The sequence below is a fragment of the Gopherus evgoodei genome, chromosome 5 (genome assembly GCF_007399415.2).
Source record: "Gopherus evgoodei ecotype Sinaloan lineage chromosome 5, rGopEvg1_v1.p, whole genome shotgun sequence".
NCBI classification, from domain to species: Eukaryota; Metazoa; Chordata; order Testudines; family Testudinidae; genus Gopherus; species Gopherus evgoodei.
In genome coordinates this window covers 104752438-104777238 of record NC_044326.1, presented here as the reverse complement: position 1 = coordinate 104777238, position 24801 = coordinate 104752438, and the positions used below count along the sequence as shown (strand labels likewise).

The following is a 24801-nucleotide window of genomic DNA, read 5'->3' as shown; positions in this document are numbered from 1 at the left end:
CTGCTTCTACCACAGAGTTCCTATGTGGTGCTGAGCATGTGTCCTAAGCCAAAATGTTCCCAGGCAACCACAGTTAGTTCCTTATTTTCTGGGTACCGAACCCTGAGGGCTGACTTGTATCAGTAGTGAATGCTCCAACTCCTGCTATGGACAGTGAGCTTTCCTCTGAACGTACACTGTGCTAAGTACACTGAAAACCAGGCCCAGGATTCCCAGATTGAGTACCCAAATTAGTTGACACTTCTGGCAATTTTGGCTTTAATCTCTGTGCCTCCATATCCCATGTGTAAAATGGGGATAATACCACCTGTTGTATGAATTTAGATTAAATAAATAGGTCAAAAGTGTTAACATAACTTCGTCACTGTCAAGGATTAACAAGTCGAGTTTCGTGTACAGAGACCATCAGCCTGTCCAATACTATAGCAAAGCAACCATTACAAACCCTTTTAACTTTTTTATTACAGATAGAGAAGGAGGAAAAACAGTTTAAAGCATCGGACATGTAAAGTGTTAGGTAAGGCTTTCATTTTAACAACCTTTCTTGTCCCTTTTCCCTTAGCTAGAGAGGTTACCAGGAAAATAAACCCTTGTCTGACAGTCTCTTAGATGGTATTAAAGATCATAATTGTCCTTTTGGGGAAAAGAGAAGTTAATTGAGATGGACAGGAACAACTGCTGTTACACTGATCCCATTTCATTTCAGATGTTGTTTGGGGAATCAGCTGGAGCTGGTAGGGATGGCCATGTCATCTGGAACCCTGTGTCTGGCCTGATCTGGTCAGAGCATTCCTTAGGATAGGGATGAAGAAGGGAGATGGTGGGGGTGATATCCGTGATGGTGAAGCTCATTCCAGTAGCCTCTGTTTGTCCCCACCCTCCCCAAGTCTCTCTCTCTTTGTTTTTTTTAAGTATAAAGCAAATGGCAGATGGAGTAGCTCACCTAATTTTTTTTCTACCGATTAGGCCTAATATCTGCCATACAAATTTTCATTCATTAATTTCTGCTTCCACACCTCCTGTTTTTAGTAAGCATAATTTTAAGCATCTGATGAAGTGGGCTGTTGCCCACGAAAGCTTATGCTCAAATAAATTTGTTAGTCTCTAAGCTGCCACAAGTACTCCTGTAATTTTAAGCATAATTATCACCATGGCCTTTTTTTGGGGGGGGGACTAATTTAGTCTGTCTGGTTCTCCTGTGCCTGTTTATAATATTATTGAAAGCAACTTAACAAATGTTAATGGCAAGTAAGTTATTATAGGTTATTGTAACATCTTCTGAACTTTGATATACTTTTTACAGTTGAGTTAACAATTAATGAAAATTCATCGGCCCAATAACCAGAACATAATCCCTCTTTTTTTTATGGACTAATTTTGCCTAGGATTGGATATTTGTTCCTAAAATCATATTTATAAAGAAAAATCATAACTGTATAAAGGAAAAGGGGTGGGGGGAGTACTTGGTTATATTTTAAGGTTTGCAAATTCCTTATCTCAAAGTTTGCATTTACAGATCTTACTTGATTACATATTAAACTTTCCAGATGTGAACAAAGTGAAGAGCTTACAACTCACTTTATTTGTAGCTAAAACAAAACTTAGAGCTGCAGCTGTTATGTCTGTAGGATGTTTTAGAACAAACCAGCTTTTATCACTTCTTTGGCTGTCTGCCCAGAATGGGCAAAGATGGAAAAAACGTTCCCCCCTTTTTGCTGCTTGTACAGTTAAAGCTGTACGTTTATACAAACCATGAAAATTATATGCATTAGTGGTTAAACTTGCTCACTTGTAGCCCTGATGGCATTTTTTCCTTCAAGTGTCTTGTTGCCTTCTTTAAAAAGAAGCAACAAACTGATGATCTTTCAGAACCACTTTTGCATTTGTAATTTATTAGCAACACCCAAAGTTGGGCAAAAACAAAACTTAAAAACAAAAAATCAAGTTTGGTGTTGAAAGAGCCCTCTGTTTTGGTGGTTTGAGAATTTTTATTTTTTTTTTATTGTCAATGTGATAGCGGCCTTGTATTAAGTTGGTATTTTGCAAACAAAGGGGGTTACACAAGATGATGTTTTAGAAAAAGTTTGCTTTAATGACTTGACTTTTTCAACAATTTAAAACACTATTTTTACAACTTTTCTTTTTCTTAAAATACTTTTAAGTATTATTACCACAAAGCACCTAACCTCATAAGAGTGTGTGTGGTGAAGATAAATTCAGTAATAGTTCATAAAGAACTAACATACCATATAACAGCCTATGAGGAAATCAATAACTTTGTATTCAGTGCAGGGCTTGGATGGTGTGTAATACATAAAGCCTGGGGCCATGCACTGTGAATGATGAGGATTTAAAGAAATGCTGGATAATAATCCATTAATTGAACACTGTTCGTGCTGGGCAGTGGAATGAAGCAGGAGTCCTGGGGGGCCAGGCAAAGAGTGTGATCCTGTAATTATAGGCTGTCATAATGCACACAGGGGGCCAAGTTTAGGTTCCACAGGCAGTCTTAATACTGACACTGCCTAACTTCTGAGTACTTAACTTTGCAGCCTTAAACTTCTGTTGATGTAGCTTTTGTGCCTGTTCAGTGCTATATTAAAGAACAGTATCCACAGGTTTCACCTGGATATATGATGAGCATATATGGCTTTGTTCCATCAATTGGTGAACAACTGTAAAGCTTACCATGGCTCAAAACCCCAGTTCTGGGCCTACGTTGTCAGGTGCTGGATGCGTTTTTGGTTCCCTTCTGGAGCAAGGTAAGGATTTCCCTCCCCCCCCCTTGAATAATGAGGTTCCAAGGGAATGTCAGGACAACCTAATGTAAACCTTTTAAATAGATCCATTTAGCCCAGTTTCTTTAAGATTTAGTGCATCTGGTCAAGTCTTATTAATCTCTCCTCATACGGCAGCCATTCCATGGTTAGGGGTATGGAACGGCGACCGTATGAGGAGAGATTAAGAGTGGGACTTTTCAGCTTGGAAAAGAGATGACTAAGGGGGGATATGATAGAGGTCTATAAAATCATGACTAGTGTGGAGAAAGTAAGTAATGAAGTGTTGTTTACACCTACTAACACAAGAATTGGGTCACCAAATGAAATTAATAGGCAGCAGGTTTAAAAAAAAAAAGTGTTTTTTTCACACAATGCACAGTCAGCAAGTGGAACTCCTTGCCAGAGGATGCTGTAAAGTCCAAGACTATAACAGGGTTCAAAAGAGAACTAGGTACGTTCATGGAGGATAGATCCATGAATGGCTGTTAGCCAGGATGGACAGGGATGGTCTCCCTAGCCTTTGTTTGCCAGAAGCTGGGAATGAGCGACAGGGGTTGGATCACTTGATGATTATCTGTTCTGTTCATTCCCTCTGGGGCACCTGGCACTGGCCCGGCTCTGAAGCCAGGATACTGGCCTAGAGGGACCTTTGGTCTGACCCAGTATGGCTGTTCTTATGTATGTAAGGGACTGTGTGGGCAAGAGCTGTTCTATGCTATATCCTAGACTTTTCTCCAGCTATGGACAAGGTTCATCAGGAGGTAAAAACAAGAGCTCCTTAGCATTCAGATTTATGCCACTTCAATCACCTGGGACCTTACTAAATGGGCTGTCTGTCTTTAATTCATACAGTGGGTATGCAGAGGCCTCTTAAAATCTTATTTTTTACTTCAGCTGTTTGGGTTGCTGATCTGACCATTAACTAGTCTCTTTAGGGGTGGGGTTTTGTTCACCCCAGCAGTCTGTCCCAGTTCAACACTGCTTTGCTTTCTTCTTCCACTTTGTCTGAGAAAACTAGTGTTCTACTTGACACGACTCAGGTTCTTTCTACAGTGGAAGCTGTACTGTGCAAGATACAGATGAGTTAAAAGCATAGGTGTGACTTGGAAGGTTCTAGCACTTTGAAAACCACTTTGGACCTGCTGATAAAGCCATGGTATAGTAGACTACCGTTCGTTATAGGAGTTGGTCCATAGCATCTTTTGTTCACAATTTATGGGATTTTGCTTTTTCCTTACCAGGAGAAAAATCCACATCTTGACAAAATAAACCTGTCAAAGGTTTCTTCCATGTTTTGTTTCACATTATAAACTGCATTTGTCTTTAGTGGTCGTATGCTTGTTTGGCAGAAGAATGTTTTGACCATTGGTATCAAGTTTAAAGGTAAGTAAATCTTATACTTATGTGCTACTATGTCAACATTATATAATAGGCTTCTTTTGTAATTATTAGGATAGGGGAAGTGTTATACTGCAGGCACAGAAAACAAGGTATTCAGATTGTTTTTGGCATACTCAAACTTCATTTCCTGAGGAGTATTGTAACCAGTACACGGGCTGCTTTTATGAACACTAAATTGTGGCACAGACAAGTTTAGCTACAGCATGTGTGTTTCCTTCTTTGGGCTTAAACCTGCAGGATGCTGAGCAATCAGCCACATGCTTAACCTGAAGTACATGAACAGTCCCATTGACTTCAGTGGAATTATGCATGTGATTAAGTGCTTTGCTGGATCAGAGCCAGAGCAGTGAATATCTTGCCAGTTCAAGTCCTGTGCCCGCATCACATCCTTGTTCTTTTACTGAGCAAGATAGTGCTGAGAGGTGTATTACTGGTCCAATGAGAGCCCTGCCCTGTTTTGAAATATATTAGGATTTTATGAGACTTATTGTGAAACGTTGCTTCCATAGGGAGAGAGTATGATCTCATGTCTCCTATGCTGGTAACAGTCCCTGTCCTCGTCCACCACACATGCCCTTTCTCCTCCTTCCCAGCTTCTCTTCAAGTAATCCCACTTCCCTCTTCTATTTATAATCCCACACCTTTCCTTCTATGAGCTATTAACCAGTCTTGTTTTGTTTAGATTCTAAATTTATTTGGGGATCAGAACATGCCTTACTCTTTGTAAAGAGGTATGTAGACTTAGTGCTGTGTAAATTATTTTAAACTTAGTCCTGGTCTATACAGTTTTTTGTACCAGTATTAACTGTTGGGGGTGTGTGTGTGGTGGTGTTTTTTTTTTTATTTTTATTTTTTTTTACTGATATAGTTATGTATCCACCATAGAGGTTGTGGTAAAAAGATACATTGGTATATCCCATTATTCCCCTTCCCCTGTGAAAATAAACTATACAGATATAAGCACTTTTAAATCAATACAACTGTGTCCGCCCTAGGGGGTATTGTGCTACTTTACTTATACTGGTGCCGTTAAAGCAGTACAACTTCTGTCTGTAGACAAGAACTGAAAGGTGACTGAGGACTGATCTACACTACACAGTTAGGTTGAGGTAAGGCAACTTATATCAACCTAATTGTCAGTTTCTACAGTACAGCCTTGCTCCTGCCAATGTAAGTGCCTTACTACTAGACCTCCACGAGAGGCGTAGGGCTTATGTCAGTGTAGTTAAGATGACACAGTGTCTATGTAGACACTGCACTACTTGTTGGCTGTTTTGTCAATTTCATGGCAGGAGCTGTGAGATTGACAAGAAAGCCTAGCAGCTAGAGTCCAGCTGCCCCCCACTTTCCTGAACAGCTGGGCAGCTGGACCCTGCTTCTGGCTGGGAGCAGGGAGGAGAAACCCAGGCAGCTTCCCTCCCCCTCACTCTCTTGCTCCCAGCTGGGAACCTTGGCTGTCTTGTCAATTTCATGACTCTGTCCTGAAGCTGTGAAACTGACAAGGCTGCATGGCTCCTGGCAGGGGCAACCTGCTGGGAGCCTGTGGGGAGCTCCTGGCAGGGAGCTGCCAATGGACCCAAGACATAGGGCTGTCAGCTCCCCACACTGTCCCTATTAGGTCAGTGGAAGTGCTGCTAGTGAGGATGCACACCACTGATCCAAGGACAGCTTGTGGACATGCACCACTGCAGCAATTACTGTGGTGGTTGTAAATTGACCTACTATAGGTTGACTTATGTTTCTAGTATAGACATGCCCTATATAAGTGCTGTTCAAAAAAGTGGAATTAATAACTGGAGCATGTAATGCAATGACATGTAAACACATCCCCTCCCCCCTCTTAAAGATCTCTTCCTATTTAAAATGTATTTCTGCTTGTCTTTTCTATTTTGCTCTGTCAAATCTTAAGTCATTCTTAGATGAAGATTTGTCTGTTCTCTCTGCCAGAACCCAGCTCCCACACAGAAATGATAAGACTCTTCTGGGCAAAAAAGTTTGTGCACATAAATCAGACAAATGCTGAATCCAATTCTGCTTCTCTTGAACTCGCATGCAAACCTCCTACCGTCTTTCAATAAGAGAAGCAGGCCATGGCTACAGCTACATTTGCCTATGCAAATAGTTTACTTTACAAATGATTGCTGCACAAGTGCAAACAATTATGGCCATATAGCCCCTAATGTCAAGTAAAAAGCTCTGTAGAGTTTGCTTTTATTAGACAATAATTGAGGCTCCTTCATGCATTGAACTGAAGACTATTGGCCTTGTAGATGCTGTTATGGTGGCAGGCCAGACAGATATACCCAGGTTTCACTGAACTGCCATTTCAGACTAATTCACGGAAGCCAGTGGCTTTATCTGTATAAAACCTAAACAATTTATGTATTAGCCATCTGAAATATCCTTGGTACAAATGAGCTCCAATATTGAATTTTTAAAAAAAAATCAAGATTTGACTTGGGGAAAACGTGAAGGTTTGTCTAAATAAGTAGCTAGTATACTGAAAGCAATTGCATGGAACTTGTCAGTGTATTAGATTAGAATAGACTAGGCTACGTGCTTTTTTGTTTCATAAATAGAGAAGTGTTTGAATGAAATAGCCCTGTGTACAGCTTTCTAGTAGCTTTCATTAAGGTAAAACAAACCAAATGTCTTGTCTAGAGAGTAATTCTGTATAAAGTAATAAAACCTATAATTGAAACATGATTCTTGAAATGGAAAGGCAGCTAAGGAAACTGTTTCTCTTTTTTTATCTTGTGAGCTTTGCACAGTAGATTAGGCAGTAACTCCACATGGTGGAATAGAAGTGAAACTTCAGTTACACTTTTGAGTTGTCCTCAACTTTACAGACAACATTGGTGCATTAAGTGGCACCAAATGGTCAAAATAAGATTTGGAGCACATTATGCTAGATGCTGCAAACAGCTCCTGTGTCAAAGTTTATTCAGTCTTCACAGACAAAACAAAAGGCCGGAAGGGCTGAGGCAAAGGTGTGGTGACTTTCCCAATGTCACATAACAAAGCGAGTATTAGAACAATGTTACTGTTCTGTTCCACATGTGTGATACTGATATTGTATATGCACAGCATGAGGATTTACTACCTTAGACTAGTTACAGGGACTATGAATGAAGGTTACATTTCAAAGCTGCCTCTCTCTCTCAAGGCCTTTTTGCAGAGATACTATATGAAGATCTGAGCTCATTTAACAGTACGTGTTAGTGAATTTAGTCTAGGCTCCTGTCCATTAGTCAGTTGGTTGACTAGTTATTGCTAAAACTGGAACCCACAGAACTTGACTCTATTTCTGTGGCTAAGGATAAATACTTTTGGGGGACGTGGGGTTATCAGCCTTAACATAGGACAGAGGGATTCTCAACCATCCTAAAAGATAGGCTTGTACTCTTTTATGTAAAAAACTAAACAGATTTGCTGATCTTCTTTAAACTCAGGTCTTGTTCAGTCTGAAATATTCTATGGGGACTACAGAACTAGTGAAATGTCACAAGAGAATGAAAGCTAAGCAAATGAGATGGGAAGAGGGTAATCAATGTTACATTTGTTAGCTCCAGTTTTTGAATTAAATAGATGTTCTCTGTACACAGCATCTAATGATCACTTTGGATAAAGGGCTCATTCAGTATCCCAGCACCTTCAGTTAAAGTGAGATCTCACAATACACCAAAGCTGTTCGGCGGCAAAGTCTGGAAAGACTAGACTTGATTATGTCCAAGGTAAGTGTGTGGGTTCTTCCCCTCTCGCTTTAAAATATCTTCAGGCTGCTTTTACACAAAGGAGTTTTTAAAAAAGTCTACAACACTAACTTCAAAAAATCCTTGTGGGTCATCTTTGATAGAGAACTCTGGCCCAGCTCCCCTGTCCTGCCTGATCACATAGTATGCCTGAGCTACCTACAGCAGTTGTTTGTTAGGAAAAAAAACAAGGAAAATAATGCATTTTTAGGTGCCTTCATGCAGTTTATCAGCTAAGAATAAGGAGACTCAGCAGTCCACCATCAAGTGGTCTGCAACTGCCTATGTTAATATACTATATTGTGAATTCATGGCAGAGCTGAGGGACTTGTTCACCATTCTGTGTGATGGTGACTTCAGTAAAATGAATTCTTTTACAAGCAAGGTGGTATTTGAAGATGCTACTTCTAATACAATGTGACTGATCTGTTCCACATGTGTTATTGATATTGTGTATGCACAAGGTCCGGATTTACTACCTCAGACTAGTTAGAGACTATACATAACTTTCTCTGTTTATAAAGTGCTCTTTCATCTCAATGTTGCGCCCCCTCTCTCTCAAGGCCTTTTAGCAGAGACAGGCCATCCCTAATGATATTATAGGAACATCTTAGCCCTTTTGACAGTCGTTTTTTCTTCCTCTGTCTGCGGACAGCCTGAAATCGTGGACCTAAGGAGTGAACCAGCATAGTCTAAGTAAGTATATGGCTTTTGTTGCTGTAGTGTCTCTTAACACATCTGCTGAAATGGGAAAGATTTTTATTCACTTGACAGAGGAGGGAAACTTGAAGTGTGATAGACTTCTCTGTGACCTGTGTCACTTACTCTGTGGCTGAACCAGGAATTGAACCCAGGTCTTCTGACTTTCTCCAATGCTATAGCCACTAAACTGTGCCCGCTACATCCTTTATAGTGACAAATTCATCTTAATGGATATTAACCCAAATATGAAGCCAACAATTTAAATGTCAGTATTAACTTTCACTGAGCTTTTGCAGAAACATTCCACAGTCAAACTGCTGCTCTCCTGGGTTCCCAGCTGCCAGATTCTCCAGCTTCCCTACCCTGAAAACCTTGATGTACGTACGTTAAGTCTGGCATACTGAAGATGTTGTAACACTTAAATTTAGTACGAGAAGAGAAGCAGTACTGTTGATTGTATTTTTTTTTTTTTAAGAACTCCCTGAAGTTCCCACAATACTTCCAGTGTGCTGCAGAAGACTGCCCCAGAATCCAGGGACTTAGATCCAGCTTGCTGCAGCATACACCATGGGTGCCTTAGTTTACTTAATGCAAAATTCACGTACTTGCAGTGGGTCTCCTTGTTGTGACAAAAAGAATCTGCTACACTTTGGTGCTGCTAGAAATAAAGTTCAAATTGCGAATGCTTACACTAGGCAGAGCGTCAGGAAACTACTATTGCCAGAGTATCTGAGAAGGCAGTAAAATCCTGAAGTGAAATAAGTGTGTATCAGGAAAACGCCGAACATTTGGAACTATTTATTAGAACCAAAAATTTGTCTGTCTTTACTGACTTTAATGGGAACAGTATTAGACTATGGCTTGAGTGCCTTTGCAATTTTTGCAATGCAGTATAAATACCTCGATAGTGCTATACAGCAACATGAATGGAGGCTGCCAGCAACTTCCTGAGATGAAAGACTCATCACAACCAAATTTCCAGAGGTATCTTTACAAAACTCTTCCATACTTGAAACTAATAACCAGTGACAGTGAGCCTAGTTTAGTTCCATCTCTCATCACACCTGAAGTCCAGTTCAGGTACTGGCATACAAAAACTTCCACAGCTCCAGTCTCTTGTATTGTCAATAGCTGTATTAGTTATTACAGTAGTAACTGTATGAGACAGTTTGCACACTACCAGTGGAACAAAGCCCCTTAATTGTGTGTTCTGCCCAAATGCTGAAGAGAGACAGCCTCTTACACGGTGATGTACCAAATCCTTAACTGGACAAAGAATGAACACTAACACACATGATAGTAATGGTATTTAATAAACATTTGTTTACATTTTTTAAAAAGTTGCTGGTGTAATTCATAATGTACACTGAATTGGAATGGCAACAAATTCCCATCTCTCTCTGAAGAAATATCAGATTTAGTTCCCAGTTGAATTTAGTCTAGGAGGGTTCTTTTGTAATACTTGACCAAGGGAGCTTTCAATTCTTTGCAACCACTTTAAACAACAACATTACATGATTTTCTAATTCACTTGACATGCTAAACATTTCTTAAAAGGCACATAATTTTTTGCAGGTTTCTGAAGTTTCTCCTCTACATTTTGAGGACTAGTTGCTTTCCTTTTACAGTGTTTGGGAAGAGAGAGTTCCAAAATTCTTCTAAATTGTCAGGACAAGGTCTGCAGGTGAGATTTATCATCATGTTCTCATCCTATGTGAATGCATTAACAGTTTGATATGAAGAGACTATCTAATCAACAGAACATTTAAAGCGAACTGCCTTTTAATCTTCCAAATGCTGCCCTTAATATCAATCAGTGATCTAGCTTTTTTAAAGCAATAACTGTCTTAATATATTTGAGTTAGATGGTCACAGAAATACACAACTAATATGTAAATAAATAATGTTGCTTCCAGCATCATATGTGACCTTTGGTTAAAACAAGTGCTAACAGTCCTTGGAGTTTCAAAAAGACAAATATTCAAACCACAGTTGTATTTCAAATTTTTCTTAAGTTAAAAGTTATGAATATTCTAGTTGGTAAATAAGGATTGTAATATTCAAACTATACTGAATTTGATTTCTGATTAATATAGTTAAGGTTTCAGAATTATAAAGTTTTTTTTATAGGAAGTAGACCAAATTTACTATTGTATTGAAGAGACACTAATAAATATAAAGTGAGTCATTTACTAATGAAAAGACTGACAGTAGCAGCTAAATGTACCTGCCAAATCCAGGGTAATTTTTGTTGTACTTATTACTGCTCTTCCCTTCTTTCACTGCAGTTTCTATGGGCCAAGTTCTGTCACCTATATCTCCTGAGCATGATGGAAAGCCAAAAAGATGGGACCAGTTGTAGATAGACTTCTGTATCCTTGATTATCCACACATGGATGTAAGTCAATGGAGGCAGACCATTTGCACTCTGCCTCCCATACAGAGCGAGTTCATCTACCAAGACTGCAGTAGTGACCCTGTGTAATTTCTGAAGCCTCACCCCAATCATGTGCAAAGTTAGCCTAGCTCACCATTACTATTGCACTCCCATGGTAAACATTTTAGTGAAGTGTCTTAAAAGAGGGCTGCAGTCTTGCATATAGGCTGTTCGGGATCAGAACTAGCATGTGTACACATGCTTATAGCTCTGCAGCTGGTTGAACAGAAGTAGCTCAGTGTGTAACACTTCTTTTCTTTAACAGTGCCATGATGTGTGAGATAGGGATGAATGCATTTCATCATAGGCGCTTTTCTGGAGATGGACCAGCTGCCTGAACAACATGCTTCACTGTGGTACATGTAGAAGGTGAGCCAAAATTAGCCCTAGATAATTTGCCTCTGCAGCAGTAAATATTTGCATTTGTCAGGGAATTACTTTGCTGTATGCTTCATTGGGTACAAGTAGATATTCAGATTTACACAAGGGAACATATAATGATCCTAACTGCTCAACACAACCGGAACAGGTCCCCACGGAAGCCCACTTGAACAATGTTATTGCAAACTGGATATTTAATGGAGTTGATTAAACATCACAATGTGTAAAACTAGTTTTTTCCTCAGTTATAGTATACTTTACATGAATAGCAAAAAGAATAGATTAGATAATTGAGGACATTGGAATGTTCTGTGAATTATATTTAGGAAATGCAACCCCTATGCTATCATCTGTCAGTTAGAAACAGGCACTCTTTAAAGCCCCTCCCAAAGATTTATACCTGAGTGCAGAATTTCCTACATAAACTAGATACTCTGAAAGTGAGCACTAATATGTAAAGTTAGAAACTGTACACAAATAGCATAGGAAAAACTTAGTTAAACACTACATGGAGTTAGTCACCAAATGGAAGGAATATCTGATGAAGTATACGTCAAGCTTCCTTTTAGCTGAGCAACTGACAGATCTCTTTATGGACACAGCATAGGAAATCAACATAAGAAGCTCCTCCATAAAGACCTTTGTCTTCCACCAGGTATTGTCGGAAAAGCATTTCTGCTTGTTCGCGTTGCTTTGCTATTAGCAGCTGGAATGAGAAATACTGATTATTCAAGATACAGCAATGGTTGGTTGATACTGTATTTTCAGAGAAATTGTTTTGTGCTTTACACACACATTAGCTGAGCATACTACTTCACTTCAGCAGTGTGTGTAACTCATGGAGATCCAGTGAGGGCAGCACCAGCACACATGTATACTGGGAAGTCAGGCTGCCATGTGCAGCCCATACTGCTATTTTAAGTTAGCATGGGTATGTCAACATGAGCGTCAGTGTAGACACAGTTTGGATGTAACTAACAAAGAACCCTCATGGTGACTGGGGATGACTGTACTGCAGACTCTAGGAGAGTAAATATTTTGGAACAGCTTAAGCCCTTGTCTTTGAAAATCTTGCGCTAAATAAGCAGCATCTATGTTCAATTCAAAAGCAAGCCCATAATCAACCATCACCCTGATTTAATTTCTGTAAGTGAACTGTGCTATGTACCTTGAAGCTTTTACTACTTTATAGTGGCATTTTCATAAGTGTGCAGTATTTGCCTTACTCTGCTCCTATTTAAATCAATAGTAAAACTGCCAGGGACTTCTGTGGAAGCAGAGTTAAGCCTGCTCTTTGGGAGATAGCTACAATCAAGGCCAGCTTTATGAATGGCGAGGCTCAATTCCTGGTCTTCTGCAGAACCCCCCACCGGGTGAGTAAAAAGGCACGGAGCCCTATTCAGGGGAATCGGTTTAAAGCCAGCCCTGGCTAGGCCTTTCCATTGATAGAGCCTGCTGAAGTCAAAAGCCCATGCAGCAATAAAGGTTTCTGAACAGGGGTCCCTTTATTACAGCTTATAAGTTTTTTTTCAATCAAAGCCAGCATTGCACAAATATTGTTTATGGACAAGAGGAATCTGACTTGATGAGTTTCTTGGAAAAACTACTTTGTTTTCTCTCCTACCTTCATGGAGTAAGGTCTGTTGCTCTGGATGTAATCCATTATTGATCTGAGCTTCTTAGAATAGGGATTGTCCACTTCAGGGAGTAGTGTCTAACAACAGAATTAAGAGGTGATTAAATGGCTATACACATCCATCATTAGTAACTAAACATTAAGAGAGCTGTGCATATTTTGTATAGGAGAGGCTTTCCAAGACCCAACAAAATTATACTGGCAGATTGTGAAAGGTGTAACCAGTTCCCATTTCAAACAGGAAGACATTCATCTGTTTATCTCTGGCTACTGGTATAACTGTATGCCTGCAATGAAATAATCAGTTTTCCAATGGGAAAACCAACAGGTGTCCATATGACAACACAATACAAAGCAACTGAATTATAACCTTAATCACTGATTTGGTTAGAAATCAATTTCATCAAATGTTTTTGCTCATTTTCAGCCTTTGTTTGTATACTGTCCAGTGGCTGCTATTTGTGTTGTATTGCTGGTCACCTAAACCACATAGTATGGTCTCTGTACCCTCAGTGGGTGACCAGCACAGAGAGAGAGAATCTTAAACTACCTACCAGAGGGGTAGCTGTGTTAGTCTATAAGGTGCCACAGGACTCTGCTGCTTAAATTACCTACATTCTTCTTACAATCCAAATTTGTGGCCTCAGTTGTGTAACTTATTTGTTTAGAAATTAATTTCCAAACAGAATGACTTCCCACTTACTTACACAGAAATCAAGTTTTGTCAGCCCAGTTCCATCTTGCCCACAATATACTCACAGCCTCTGTGCTGATATGTGCAAAGGACGGCACATTAAAGATCCCTTGAATAAGCTCTGGTGGGGTGCTGACTCCTAGCCACAAGAACATATTTAGCCCATTTGCCAAGAAGAATACTCCGCCTTCAGACAGACGTTCCTCTGAGCAACGGACAGCAGTGGGGAACGCATCACTCTTTACATCTATAGTATGCTGCAGGACAAGGGGAAAATAGCGTATGAATTCAGTTAGTCTCTTAGTAAATTTAGCTATACTAAATTTAAAAATGTCATACGGAAGCTTCAAGGTCTATTGCTAAATGGGGAGTTACACTCTGAAAAATGACCCTCAAATGCCCTTTTTAAATAGTTACTTTATTGCATCTCATTTGCTCAATTCATAAGTTTTTGAAGTCAGGCTGTGTTCTTTAACTCACATCACCTCCCCTAAGATTCTGCATGCCAAAGGATTTGCTAAATTTTACCTGTACTACATTGATGCACATCAGTGTGACTGTCTAATCAGACACAACTGGGTTGCACAGTTATGATTGGAATTTAGTTAACAATCCTGTGAATGATTTGCAAGCAAGAAAAGTACCCAGCTCTCACACTCATAGTTGTAATGCCTCTGCAGAGCTGACGGGTAAAAACTTAATGTTGTCACCTTTTTTAATACAGCTGCCCTTTACATAAACATAATATAGTCAATTTCAGCTTAGAAGCTGTACTACCTACCACCTGCCTATTCTTATGGCTTTGAAATGCATCTTTAAAAAGAGATCTTCACCTCTTGCTGTTTGTGTAGTCAGTGTCCCCCTATTGTGTCCTTCAAAGTGCTTTCAGATTCGCAAAGTGAAAAGAGAGAAAAAACTTCTTATAAATCGTTACTATAGTTACTTTCTATTAAGCCACCCTTAAAATAATTATTTCTGAAAGACAACTACGTGTCCTCTGCATAAGTGGAATGATAGTCATCTTTCACTACTTCTATTGGAATTTTAAAAAAATCCTGAATTAAAGCTGTTAATCAACTGTGTTAGCATCCTTTAATACTGACATTTAGAAGAAATAAATAAATAGCATGAAGGAAACAATCTATCTAAACATTTGGGCCAAAGTGATTGTATCTATGCATATACAGATAGCACTGAGGACAGTGAGACTGGCGTTTATAGCTATGTAGTTATTTATTCTGGTCAGTAACTTTCTCAAGACATTTTCATCTGACTGAAATTTCAGTCTGCTTGATCAGCTGAAGACTAGACAAAGGCAAGAAAGTAACTCTACAACATGGGATCACTCAATATACTGTATAAAGAATCCTCAGCATGTGTGCACATATACATGGTCAGACAATTTAATTCTGCATGTCTGAGCCACTTACACTGAAAAACCTGTAAAAATAGTGTTTCCCCACTAGAAAAGACACTTCAAATGTATACTTACAATTGGCAGAAGCTGTGGATAGAAAAACAACTGGGTGTCAGCAACATCCATAGACATGACCAACTGCCTATGATAAGCTCTTTCATCTGTTGGAATTTCTGGTCTGCCAACTAGCACGCAACTTTTTAATAAACAATTAATATAAACTGGTAGCACCTTCATTGCATCGGGAAGGATAAGCTGAAAGACAAAGATCTTGTTATTTAATATACTCAATCTACTATTGGGTTTATAAGCTTCTTTTACATATACTATTTTTTACCATTTATGAAATATAATTTTTGTGCTATTCTAGCTGACTCAGGACTATTTGAAGCAGCTGCTTGCAAAGTAGTGCTTATTTACTGATTCCAAATACTAACAAAATGTTGTAGAAGTTACTTCAGCTCTCTTCCCCGCCCCCCCCCTCAAATTTTGAAAGTGAAGGATGTAGAACAATATTACATTAATCATAAACAGGCCAGAAGGTGAGTGGGTAATATGAGCAGGATGTTATTCTAATGTGCACTTCGTCACAGAATGCAGTATTTGGTGTACTTGTACGAAAATGTGATGCTCAGAATAAAACATCAGCCTGTTGTAAATCGGTTTAAAACGTTTAAAATGCCAGTGTGGTTACAAACACTCAATTTATAAATCGGCACCGTTACCTAACCTGAATAAATAAACCAACAATTATAAATCTTATTACTGAGTGTAATCAGCAGTCAGTTAAATTGCTAGGTTCCACCTCAAGGAAGGAAACAAAACTATGTTAATTATGTAACCCTGAGATGAAGTGTAATAGAATACCCAGTTTTAGATGGAAAAACTGAGGCACAGACCTATTAAGTGACTTGCCTAAGGTCACCCAGGTCTCAAAGCCCCAGTTCTGTGCCTTCTCCACTGGACCATGCTGTAGAGGCATAGATATCCTGAAGCTACTATTATACATAAAAAGCATTTAAAGCAAACAAGCTGCCTCACATGTCCTGCCTAATCACTACTGATTACGTAGTGATTAGTGACTATCACATACTGATCAGGCCTCAACTGGAATATAGAGTCCAGTTCTGGGCACCACATTTCAGGAAAGATGTGGACAAACTGGAGAAAGTCCAGAGAAGAGCAACAAAAATGATTAAAGGTCTAGAAAACATGACCTATGGGGGAAGATTGAAAAAAAATGGATTTTAGTCTGAAAAAGAGAGGACAGAGAGGCCATGATAAGTTTTCAAGTACACAAAAGGTTGTTATGAGGAGGAGGGGGGGAGAATTGCTCTTAACCTCTGAGTATAGGACAAGCAGCAATGGGCTTAAATTGCAGCAAGGGCAGTTTAGGTTGGACATTAGGAAAAACTTCCTAACTGTCAGAGTGCTTAAGTACTGGAATAAATTGCCTGGGGAGATGGTGGAATTGGCATCATTGAGGATTTTTAAGAGCAAGTTGGTCAAACACCTGTCACGGATGGTCAAGATAATATTTAGTCCTGCCATTAATGCAGGAGACTGGACTAGACCTCTGGATCCTTCCAGTCCTATGGTTCTACTTTACCTTCAGAGTAGAACACCACAGAGTACTGTGAAAAGCATGACCCTTCTCTTTACAAGTTAAAGTAGCTTGTCATTTAACCTGGATTCAACTCCAGAGTGTGGTTGGTTACTGCACTGGTACTAAAATCTTGCTGGCAACTATAAACAAGCAATGTGCCATCAGAGTTTTATTGGTATAAGGTGCCGGGGAAAACCCTTTTTAGACTAGCTGCTCCTTGGCTAGCAACACTGAAGAACTCCCAAGCTAGGGAATGCACTTCCCTTCTCATCTATATATTGCTCTGTGGTTAGCATTACCATTTGCTAAATACATGAGGACATGGTAAGAGAGACAGGCTTTTCAGCTACATAGAGCTGTTCTTCAGGACTGGGGAAGGTACTAAGTGTGTCACAGCTAAATAGGTCAAACATTTAGCACATATTCTAAGGGACCATTCAAGGTGAAGTGGCCTGTTAACACCCCTGTAGTCATAGGACAAAAAGAGGAGTTAGTAGGTTACAGATTGTTGTAATAAGTCATAAATAGCTGATATAATGAGAAATACCGTGCACGTTCAGAACTCTTATTTAAAGCCCATCACTGCCTTTTTACCTTTCTTAAAAAAAAAAAAACGAACTCCTTATGGAGAATGAAAGGAAATTAAATCGTGCTCTGAAATTTTCATTTGTGGCATCACTGCTTTTGCAATGCTAGTTATTTATCTTAGGTACAAACTCTAATATGGAGCATTTCCCTTGGGCTGGATCTTACCTGGCTTACTGCAGATGGACTGGCACAATTCTTTCTGTAACATGCCAACATACGAGCAGTCTGACTCACCAGGATCTCTCTGATTGTCTTCAAGGGCTGGCTTAGAATGGCTTTGAAAGCTACAATTAAAGAATAAAAGATCATCCTAAAGTTAATTAGACATAAAAAAACTTTGTTTCAGAGGCCCATATTTAACCTGCATATAATATTAAAGAAAGTAAACTTATTTCTGCAGCTATTTTAAGTCAGTATCTGTTTCAGCTGCCTGTCTTACAAATAATATTCAGCAATATTTAGGAACTTTGTCTAGGTATATTCAAGATACAAACAGCTGTGTCTGCTGCTTAGAAAATATATGGCCCTGAACCTCTTCTCTGTTTTGCACCAGTGTAAGTTAGAGGAGAATCATGCTCTGTATGTATATATTTTTTTCTAAAACAAAAATAAGTGGCAGTCCATAAATTTACCTGATTTAGCAAAGAAGTTTATAAGTGCATCAGTTTCACAACTCTTGTAGAGATCTGCTAACTGGGAACTACAGTTTAAGCCAATATTGTGTATGCGGAGTCGTCTTTGCCCACTTATCGAAGTGTAAAGTACAGCACACTGCAATGATAAGAAGTTCTAGTTTTTACCACAGATAACTTTATTTTAGTATAAAACAAAAAAAACCCCACCACCGACTGGTCTTCGGCACTTTCAGCATACAACAGCAATAATAGATGCTTTATGCAAGGCTGGACTAGCAACATTCAAATGTTAATGAGCTATACAAGCAATTTACTCAGCATTCATAATGTAAATACACTTGTGTAAACCCATCATAGAAGCAACTAATCTTAAAATTTACACAACATGAGTGATTAAAAAGCTTGCTGCTCTCATGGCGCCACAGACAGATGACGTCATTGGAAAACAGCAAGAACTGGCAGCAACTTTGTTTTAGAAAGTCATAAGATTTTAACTGTTTAAATTTTGAAAAAACTTTATTAAAGAAAACATTTCAGCAAGTAACTGTAAAGGAATACATGCCACAAAATGGGCAGAAGCTATCTGACAACTATTCAACACATCACGTTATTGCTGTCATCACATGATAAAAAAAGGGGAGGAAAGAAAAGAATGAGGAAAAGATTAATAAGACAATCTCAAAAAGTTAAACTGTTCTCTAACACTTGAGAAATTTTTATCATTCTGATTTACTGCACTGGAATCTGATTCTATTTTGGCAAATACGTTTCCTGCATCATATTAATCAGGATATTGTACCTTGTAATGCTTTTCACAATGCACCAATATGAATGAAATCTCACCATTTTGTTCTTTATGAGCCTGATCCAAAGCCCACTAAAGTAAACGGAAAAACTGCATTGACTTCAATGTGCTTGGATTAGACCCTTTACGAACAGTTCCCATTTGAAATGGAGATGTAAAATTAAAGTCTACAAGGAATGTACATCCAATGTCAATATTGTACCATGGCCCTAGGAAATTACTTCATACAAGGCCTGTTATGTTTTATGGAACTGTATTTACCCATGAATAAACTACTGAGTCATACATTATATTTCTAGGAGCATGACAAAAGGAAAACTGCAAAAAAAAAAAACCCCATAGTTTAGGTAATCTTGTGGTTTAGCTTTGGAGATCATAAGCGATCACATTTTCTGGGGTTAAAAAGAGAAGTCATGAATAAGCAGCTATAATAATTGGTGACAATTTCTTATTGATAACACTGGGGGATACATCCATCTAAGGAATATAACTTATAACAGGCATCGCCAATAAGTTTAAAGGCAGAAAATTCTGAACCCTAATCAGCTTTTAAATCTAAACTTCCAAGAATATCCCCATTGATAGATTATTGGGAACAGATATTAACTTTGGTGTTAAAGCGTAAACAGCGATGGCATCAGCCTTGGCTAGCTGAGCACTCACAACTATTTAATTTCACATGCGTTACATGTGCATCCATTGGCTCCTGACAGGGATCCCCATTCTCCTCCACTTCCATGAATGCCTGCAGATCCAGGCAGGGAGGAAGTCCTACATCTCCAGAACATGCTTCCCAATTACCCCCAATCTGTTGTCCCTTCTGTCATGGGAGGCTCCACAGGGCTCCTCTGAGACTAGGTCAGGCATGGTCTTGCAAGCAGATGGAGTTTAACAGGAGGGCTAGACTACACACAACAAAAAAAAAAACCCAACTTGCAATATAACCCTGTTCAACTTCCACCACTGTGCTGTAGGACCACTCTGTGAGCAGGAGAGGGGGCACTATATGCAATTTCATGGTGAGCAGAGTCCCTGGTAAACATGGTTCCTACAGGAGTTGCGATGCAGGCAGTTGGAAGCTTGGGCAGAAGGTTTCCACGTGGATGCCCAATGCTTGTGGCTAATGGGGGATCCCAGGCACTGGGGAGGTGCTCTGAGCTTCTTCTCTAGGGAAAAAGTAGGACTAAACCCTACCATTGCCAATGGAGAAATAACAAAGAAACTCAGTTTCTTGAGTGAAGTTGACCCAATGTTTGTGTGTGTTTACAAATAGTTCCTGATTTTTAATAATGTTTCCACATAATTTATTTTAAATCCAGTTTGGGAGATGATACTCTCCTAGTCCAAGTGTCATTTATTTCTGTAAGGGTTTCTTTAAGGGGCTGCACACTCTGGCGGATCAAAGCAAGTTTGATATAACGCAGTTTCACCTATAATGCAGTAAGATTTTTTGGCTCCCCAGGACATCGTTATATCAGGGTAGAGGTGTATTAAAACGAGAAACAGACGTAGACGTGAGTATAGTGTTGGCACAGTAATGGGTTCATACCCTGAGATTCACCTTTGGAGTCAAACATGAAATGAATTTCAGAAATCTCAACTGAGTCCCCATTCATGCCCACAACTACTAGGCAAGTTGACATGTTGGGAAGTGTTTGCTAAGAGTCCATGGATGGTGCACTGGCAGAAGTTTATGGGGAACTTAATTCCCTGGCCTCATGTGAGGAAATGACTTGACAGATGGCTGCAAGAACTTTGAGTTTTATGGGCCAGCCAATTATGGTGTTCTGCAACAAGATGCCAGGTGGCTGTGAGTCTGATGGAAAGACTGTAGTTCCTAATGGGTGGTCATACTTACATGCAGATGATGGCTACAGCAGAGGTCTAGGACTCAGAGGTGGGTTTGCCATAGTCTACTTGCATGACCTTAGGCCAATCACTTATGGTCAGGTTCTACCTTCTCTACTTAAGGAATAGCATTACTACTACTATGTTGTTCATTAAAACATTCCTGTGAACCTTAATTGGCAGCACATCACTGGCAAGACTGCGCTGAATTTGTATAAATTATGCCTGGCTCAGGTCATATCCACCCCATGAGGGGGAAGTATTTTTTTTATTACTGAAAAATAAATCTTGCACATTATTTAATGAATGACACAGATCTAACATTTGTCACCTGAATTAAGGCTCCACTGTCTTCATTCAGTTTGTCATCATGCTTGAACTCCACTGTTATTGCTTTGTCACAGTCTACTGCTGCCATCTCTACATCTGTGGTGTTATTCATGTAAATGGCACCAAAGAAGTCAGTGGCCCTGAAACCTGGAGGCAGATGATAAATCAAAGAATTATTTTTTTTATTTTTAATTTTTTTTTAAAGTGACCCATTTTTTATTGATGTTCAATATGTTTTGCAGGATGAGAGTGGAACTAGAGTTCAATGGGAGGCTCCAGGTACTATGGTAGGCCACCATTTCTGGTTTCACTGCCAAAAAGAGGCATAGTAACAGAAGACTCTTCTCATCTGGCAGCTGAGCCAGAGTAAAGGAAGGAATGTTGCAGAGTTGGTGCCCCTCTGAGCACCCGCTCTATTTAAAGCTGGTCCTGGAATACCTACAGTTGTAGGTAGAATAGTTGTTTGAAAAAAGTTTTCACTACAACGGAGGATTTTACAAAACCTGGGAACAAGTGGGTGCACAACAGTTTGTAGAAGCGGTTTATATAAAAACCTAGCTCCTGAGGTGTGTGTAATATGAGCACAATCTTTATTTGTATATGAGATTAATTTCATGCACAAGCAGAACTCTGCATATTGAAATGTAAAGGCATGTACATTTTTTGCATGTAGACCTCATCCTCTACTTTCTAGCAAAGTACCCCTAAAGGTGTAAAATAATAAAATCATAGAAACAACATGTACAAAATTCCTGATATTCTATGATTCTGTGAAAATAATATGATTTGTTACTGCTCAACAATTCTCTTCTCCAGGAAACTATGAATATGGTGACGTAAAACTGAAACGTGCGCTCAAGTTAATTCTCATTCCAAAAGGGTACTGTTACCTGTACTTGTGCGAACCCTCATGATTGCATCAAATCCTGTTTTTTTTCCTATCTCCTTCCTGAGGTCACTCAGGAATTGGGGACCATCAGAATGTACCTAAAAACACAAATCAAAACCAAAGCTGACATCCACCACTGGATGGCAGCAAACAGCAAAAAATGCCACAGTCTTTAAAACAAGTTTGTTTTTAAATGGATGTGTATATAAAACATCATCCTCATTACTTGTATTCTTTAAACATGAGCCATCTGCAGTGTTCTGCATGTCCCTTTCAATAGAAACGAAGATGTGCAAGAATAATCCAGTTTAACAGTAAACATTCCTACAATCTCGGACATTTAGAATTCCTCTACTCCCAAAAGGGATACCCTAACTCACAGGGTGCATTCCATTGACTACTACTGAGTTGCTGCACTGACATTCCCTGTCTGGAGGATGCATTTTAAGGCTCCAGCCAGGACTGTGTACATTTTGTGTTTCTTGCTTGGTTAGCAAGAAAATACACGTGCAGATCAGTTTGGAGCACAGATTCTCAAATGTAGGTCCCCACACTGGGATGAATTTCACCCTGTAAACTGGTTTACTGGAAAGACGAATCCTGAGCACGTTAGTCTTGTCATGGCTGGGAAACACCCACAACTTTTTGAGTAAATGATTAGATTCTCATTTTTCTCCAAAGGATGTCCATTTCCTGTTGGTCATAAGCATTTCTATTTGTGATGTTCAATGATAATTGCTGTACCTTCTCAGAAGTCAATGAATTCAAATGTCTTAATGTATTTAAATAAGCAAGGTTAATTTTAAGATAGTAACCAGCTCATTTCAGAGACTGAAGATGTTTTTGAAAGTCTTTAAACTTGAGCTTGACTTGTCAGTTCCAAGTTTTGCATTCTGTCCACTAGGAGACACACAAGCTCTCCACAGCTTCACTCATTTTTTACGCTAGACTAGACAAGACATTTCTTTATAATGGAAAGAAAACAGTAAATTCCTAGCAACTAATCTGACAGATAGGGATTTGTTAGCACTTACCTGAAAATTGTTGTATTTGTAAAGAGTTCCTCCAGTGTACATTGTGACAAGACCCATGGAGGCTACATCCACATACTGGTTTGGGAAGAGGAACAGATTCACACAGCAGCCATTAGCCACACAATCTCTGGCCAGGGACTCATAAATATTCGTCTGTGGCTGGAAAAGTATCTGCAGAGAATGGGGAAAAAAAAGTCATAGTAATTTCTCTTTGGACATCATCTAAGACACTGTTGATATGTCAAAATTCAACCAGCTACTTGGAAAAATTAAAAATGACACAGCTAATACAATTAAACCAGTGGCTTTCAAGCAGTTAAAGTCAGTGGCAGCTGCATGCATGTAGCAGAGCAGAATTTGGTCCTCGATTTTTAGCTAAGTGTAGGCCCTGCTCACAAATAGAATGAGAGAAGGATGATCCATACTAACCAGCACAGGGGCATTTTTGCAACAGTACCTGGTGCCACAACCAAAACTTGTGTGGAGACCAGGGTTTGTTGGAAGGTGTGGAAGTGAGAGAGTTGGATGGGATGTGAATGGAAAGGATACGCAATTGGATGTAGGTGCATATATCACTGTGAAAGGGAAGCACGACTATGGTCTGGTCATAGCAGGGTGCAAGACACAGGTAAGGTGTCAGAGTTCCAGCTTCATTCCTCCGCTTCTTGATGTCGTCTTTTTGGGGCCAAGATGACTGAAATGATGCCCCTTCCTTGCCTGTCTCAGATGAAAAAATGAACTCGGGGCCTAATACTGAACACATTCCTTTTGTGTTGCCTGGAAGCCTGGTACACAATGGAGGGTGGAATCCTTTGAATCCCAGAGCCTACCAAATTGTGGAAGCTGAGACTTGTGGTGCCTCAGATCCCAGTGCGCATGCAGCCATTTAGAAAGGAAGTGTCACACGGGCCCAGGACAAGTACAGACAGCACCGAAGTTCAGTTTTTAAGGTGGAGAACTAGGCCAGGGATTCTAAAACTTATGCCAATCACTATCTGGTCATCTTTGCTCTAGAAACAGCCTCTGAATGCTGTGATTCCACATAAGTTTTTAGAGAACGAAAGCACTGAGCTCACAGTAACCAAAATTCCTTGTTAAGTGAATGGCTTTTTTACTTGTGCAGGCTTCATTTATGGTGGAGAGGGGTGATTTAGGGCAGTATCACTTTGTTGTTGACTTAGGATTGACATTCATGTGTGTTAACTAGATAGAGCTCATGCACCAGGATGATGGGAGCATAATAAATTTTATTAAAAAAAGTAATTAATATGCAGCTATTAAAAATTACTCCAGTCTTCAAAGAAACCTAACAACAAAAATCAGTGCAATTTTCTTCTCAATTCATTGTAAGCTCTAAATAGAAAATACCTTCTCTTTATCTGTATTGATCAGTTTTTTGTCATCTCTGTTTTTCAGCTTCCCTGGTGCTTCAGCAGTCGGCAATGAAGAATGGAAGATAAACAACTTTCCAGCACATTCTGCTGCCTGTCACAAAGACACCATAACAACCTTTTATTCTGCTGCTAGTATAAACAAATGAACCTAATTTTCAAGCATTTGTGTAAACAAAAGTGTAAACTTTTCCTAAATCCTCGTAAGCTAAATTGTCCATTTGTTTCAAGACTGAACTCTTCATGGCACCGAATCCCAAAAGAAAGTCACTGGGAATTCAATATCCATAAATAGCTTAATCTAACATAGATATGTCTGTCATATGTGGTATTACAGTAATTTCTACATAGGAATCTAGTCTTGATGGACAAAATTAACAATAGATATACCAGACTGCTGTCAATTTAAATTTTTTTAATGCCCATGCAATATAAATGTTAAATAACGATGCAATAAAAGATAAACAGACAGTGA

At 39.3% G+C, this 24801-nt stretch overlaps 1 protein-coding gene and 1 long non-coding RNA gene across 11 annotated transcripts in view; one reads left to right on the top strand and one right to left on the bottom strand.

Moving 5' to 3' along the window:
- Nucleotides 1-1468: 1468 nt before the first annotated feature.
- LOC115652367 lies at nucleotides 1469-24801 on the top strand. Of its 10 annotated transcripts, none has more exons than XR_004000615.1 (7): nucleotides 1469-1479; nucleotides 4664-5290; nucleotides 7787-7915; nucleotides 8589-11033; nucleotides 11338-11441; nucleotides 12703-12826; nucleotides 24352-24801. It is a non-coding gene; the product is annotated as an uncharacterized LOC115652367 (long non-coding RNA). The 10 variants fall into 10 exon arrangements; XR_004000617.1 differs by lacking the exon at nucleotides 1469-1479 and having other exon boundaries at nucleotides 3388-4912; nucleotides 5238-5290; XR_004000620.1 differs by lacking the exon at nucleotides 1469-1479 and having other exon boundaries at nucleotides 3388-5290; nucleotides 8589-8629; nucleotides 8932-11033.
- SEC24D (SEC24 homolog D, COPII coat complex component) overlaps nucleotides 9930-24801 on the bottom strand; it is a 92121-nt gene continuing 77249 nt past the window's right edge. Inside the window, exons 14-23 of the mRNA XM_030564306.1 lie at nucleotides 24304-24420; nucleotides 22936-23106; nucleotides 21903-21999; nucleotides 21014-21159; nucleotides 18027-18165; nucleotides 17560-17678; nucleotides 15276-15455; nucleotides 13849-14040; nucleotides 13078-13167; nucleotides 9930-12159 (exon numbers count right to left, since the gene is read on the bottom strand). Of these exons, the coding sequence (XP_030420166.1) occupies nucleotides 12019-12159; nucleotides 13078-13167; nucleotides 13849-14040; nucleotides 15276-15455; nucleotides 17560-17678; nucleotides 18027-18165; nucleotides 21014-21159; nucleotides 21903-21999; nucleotides 22936-23106; nucleotides 24304-24420 (1392 nt within the window). The 3' untranslated portion in view covers nucleotides 9930-12018. The remainder of the gene's footprint in view (nucleotides 12160-13077; nucleotides 13168-13848; nucleotides 14041-15275; nucleotides 15456-17559; nucleotides 17679-18026; nucleotides 18166-21013; nucleotides 21160-21902; nucleotides 22000-22935; nucleotides 23107-24303; nucleotides 24421-24801) is intronic.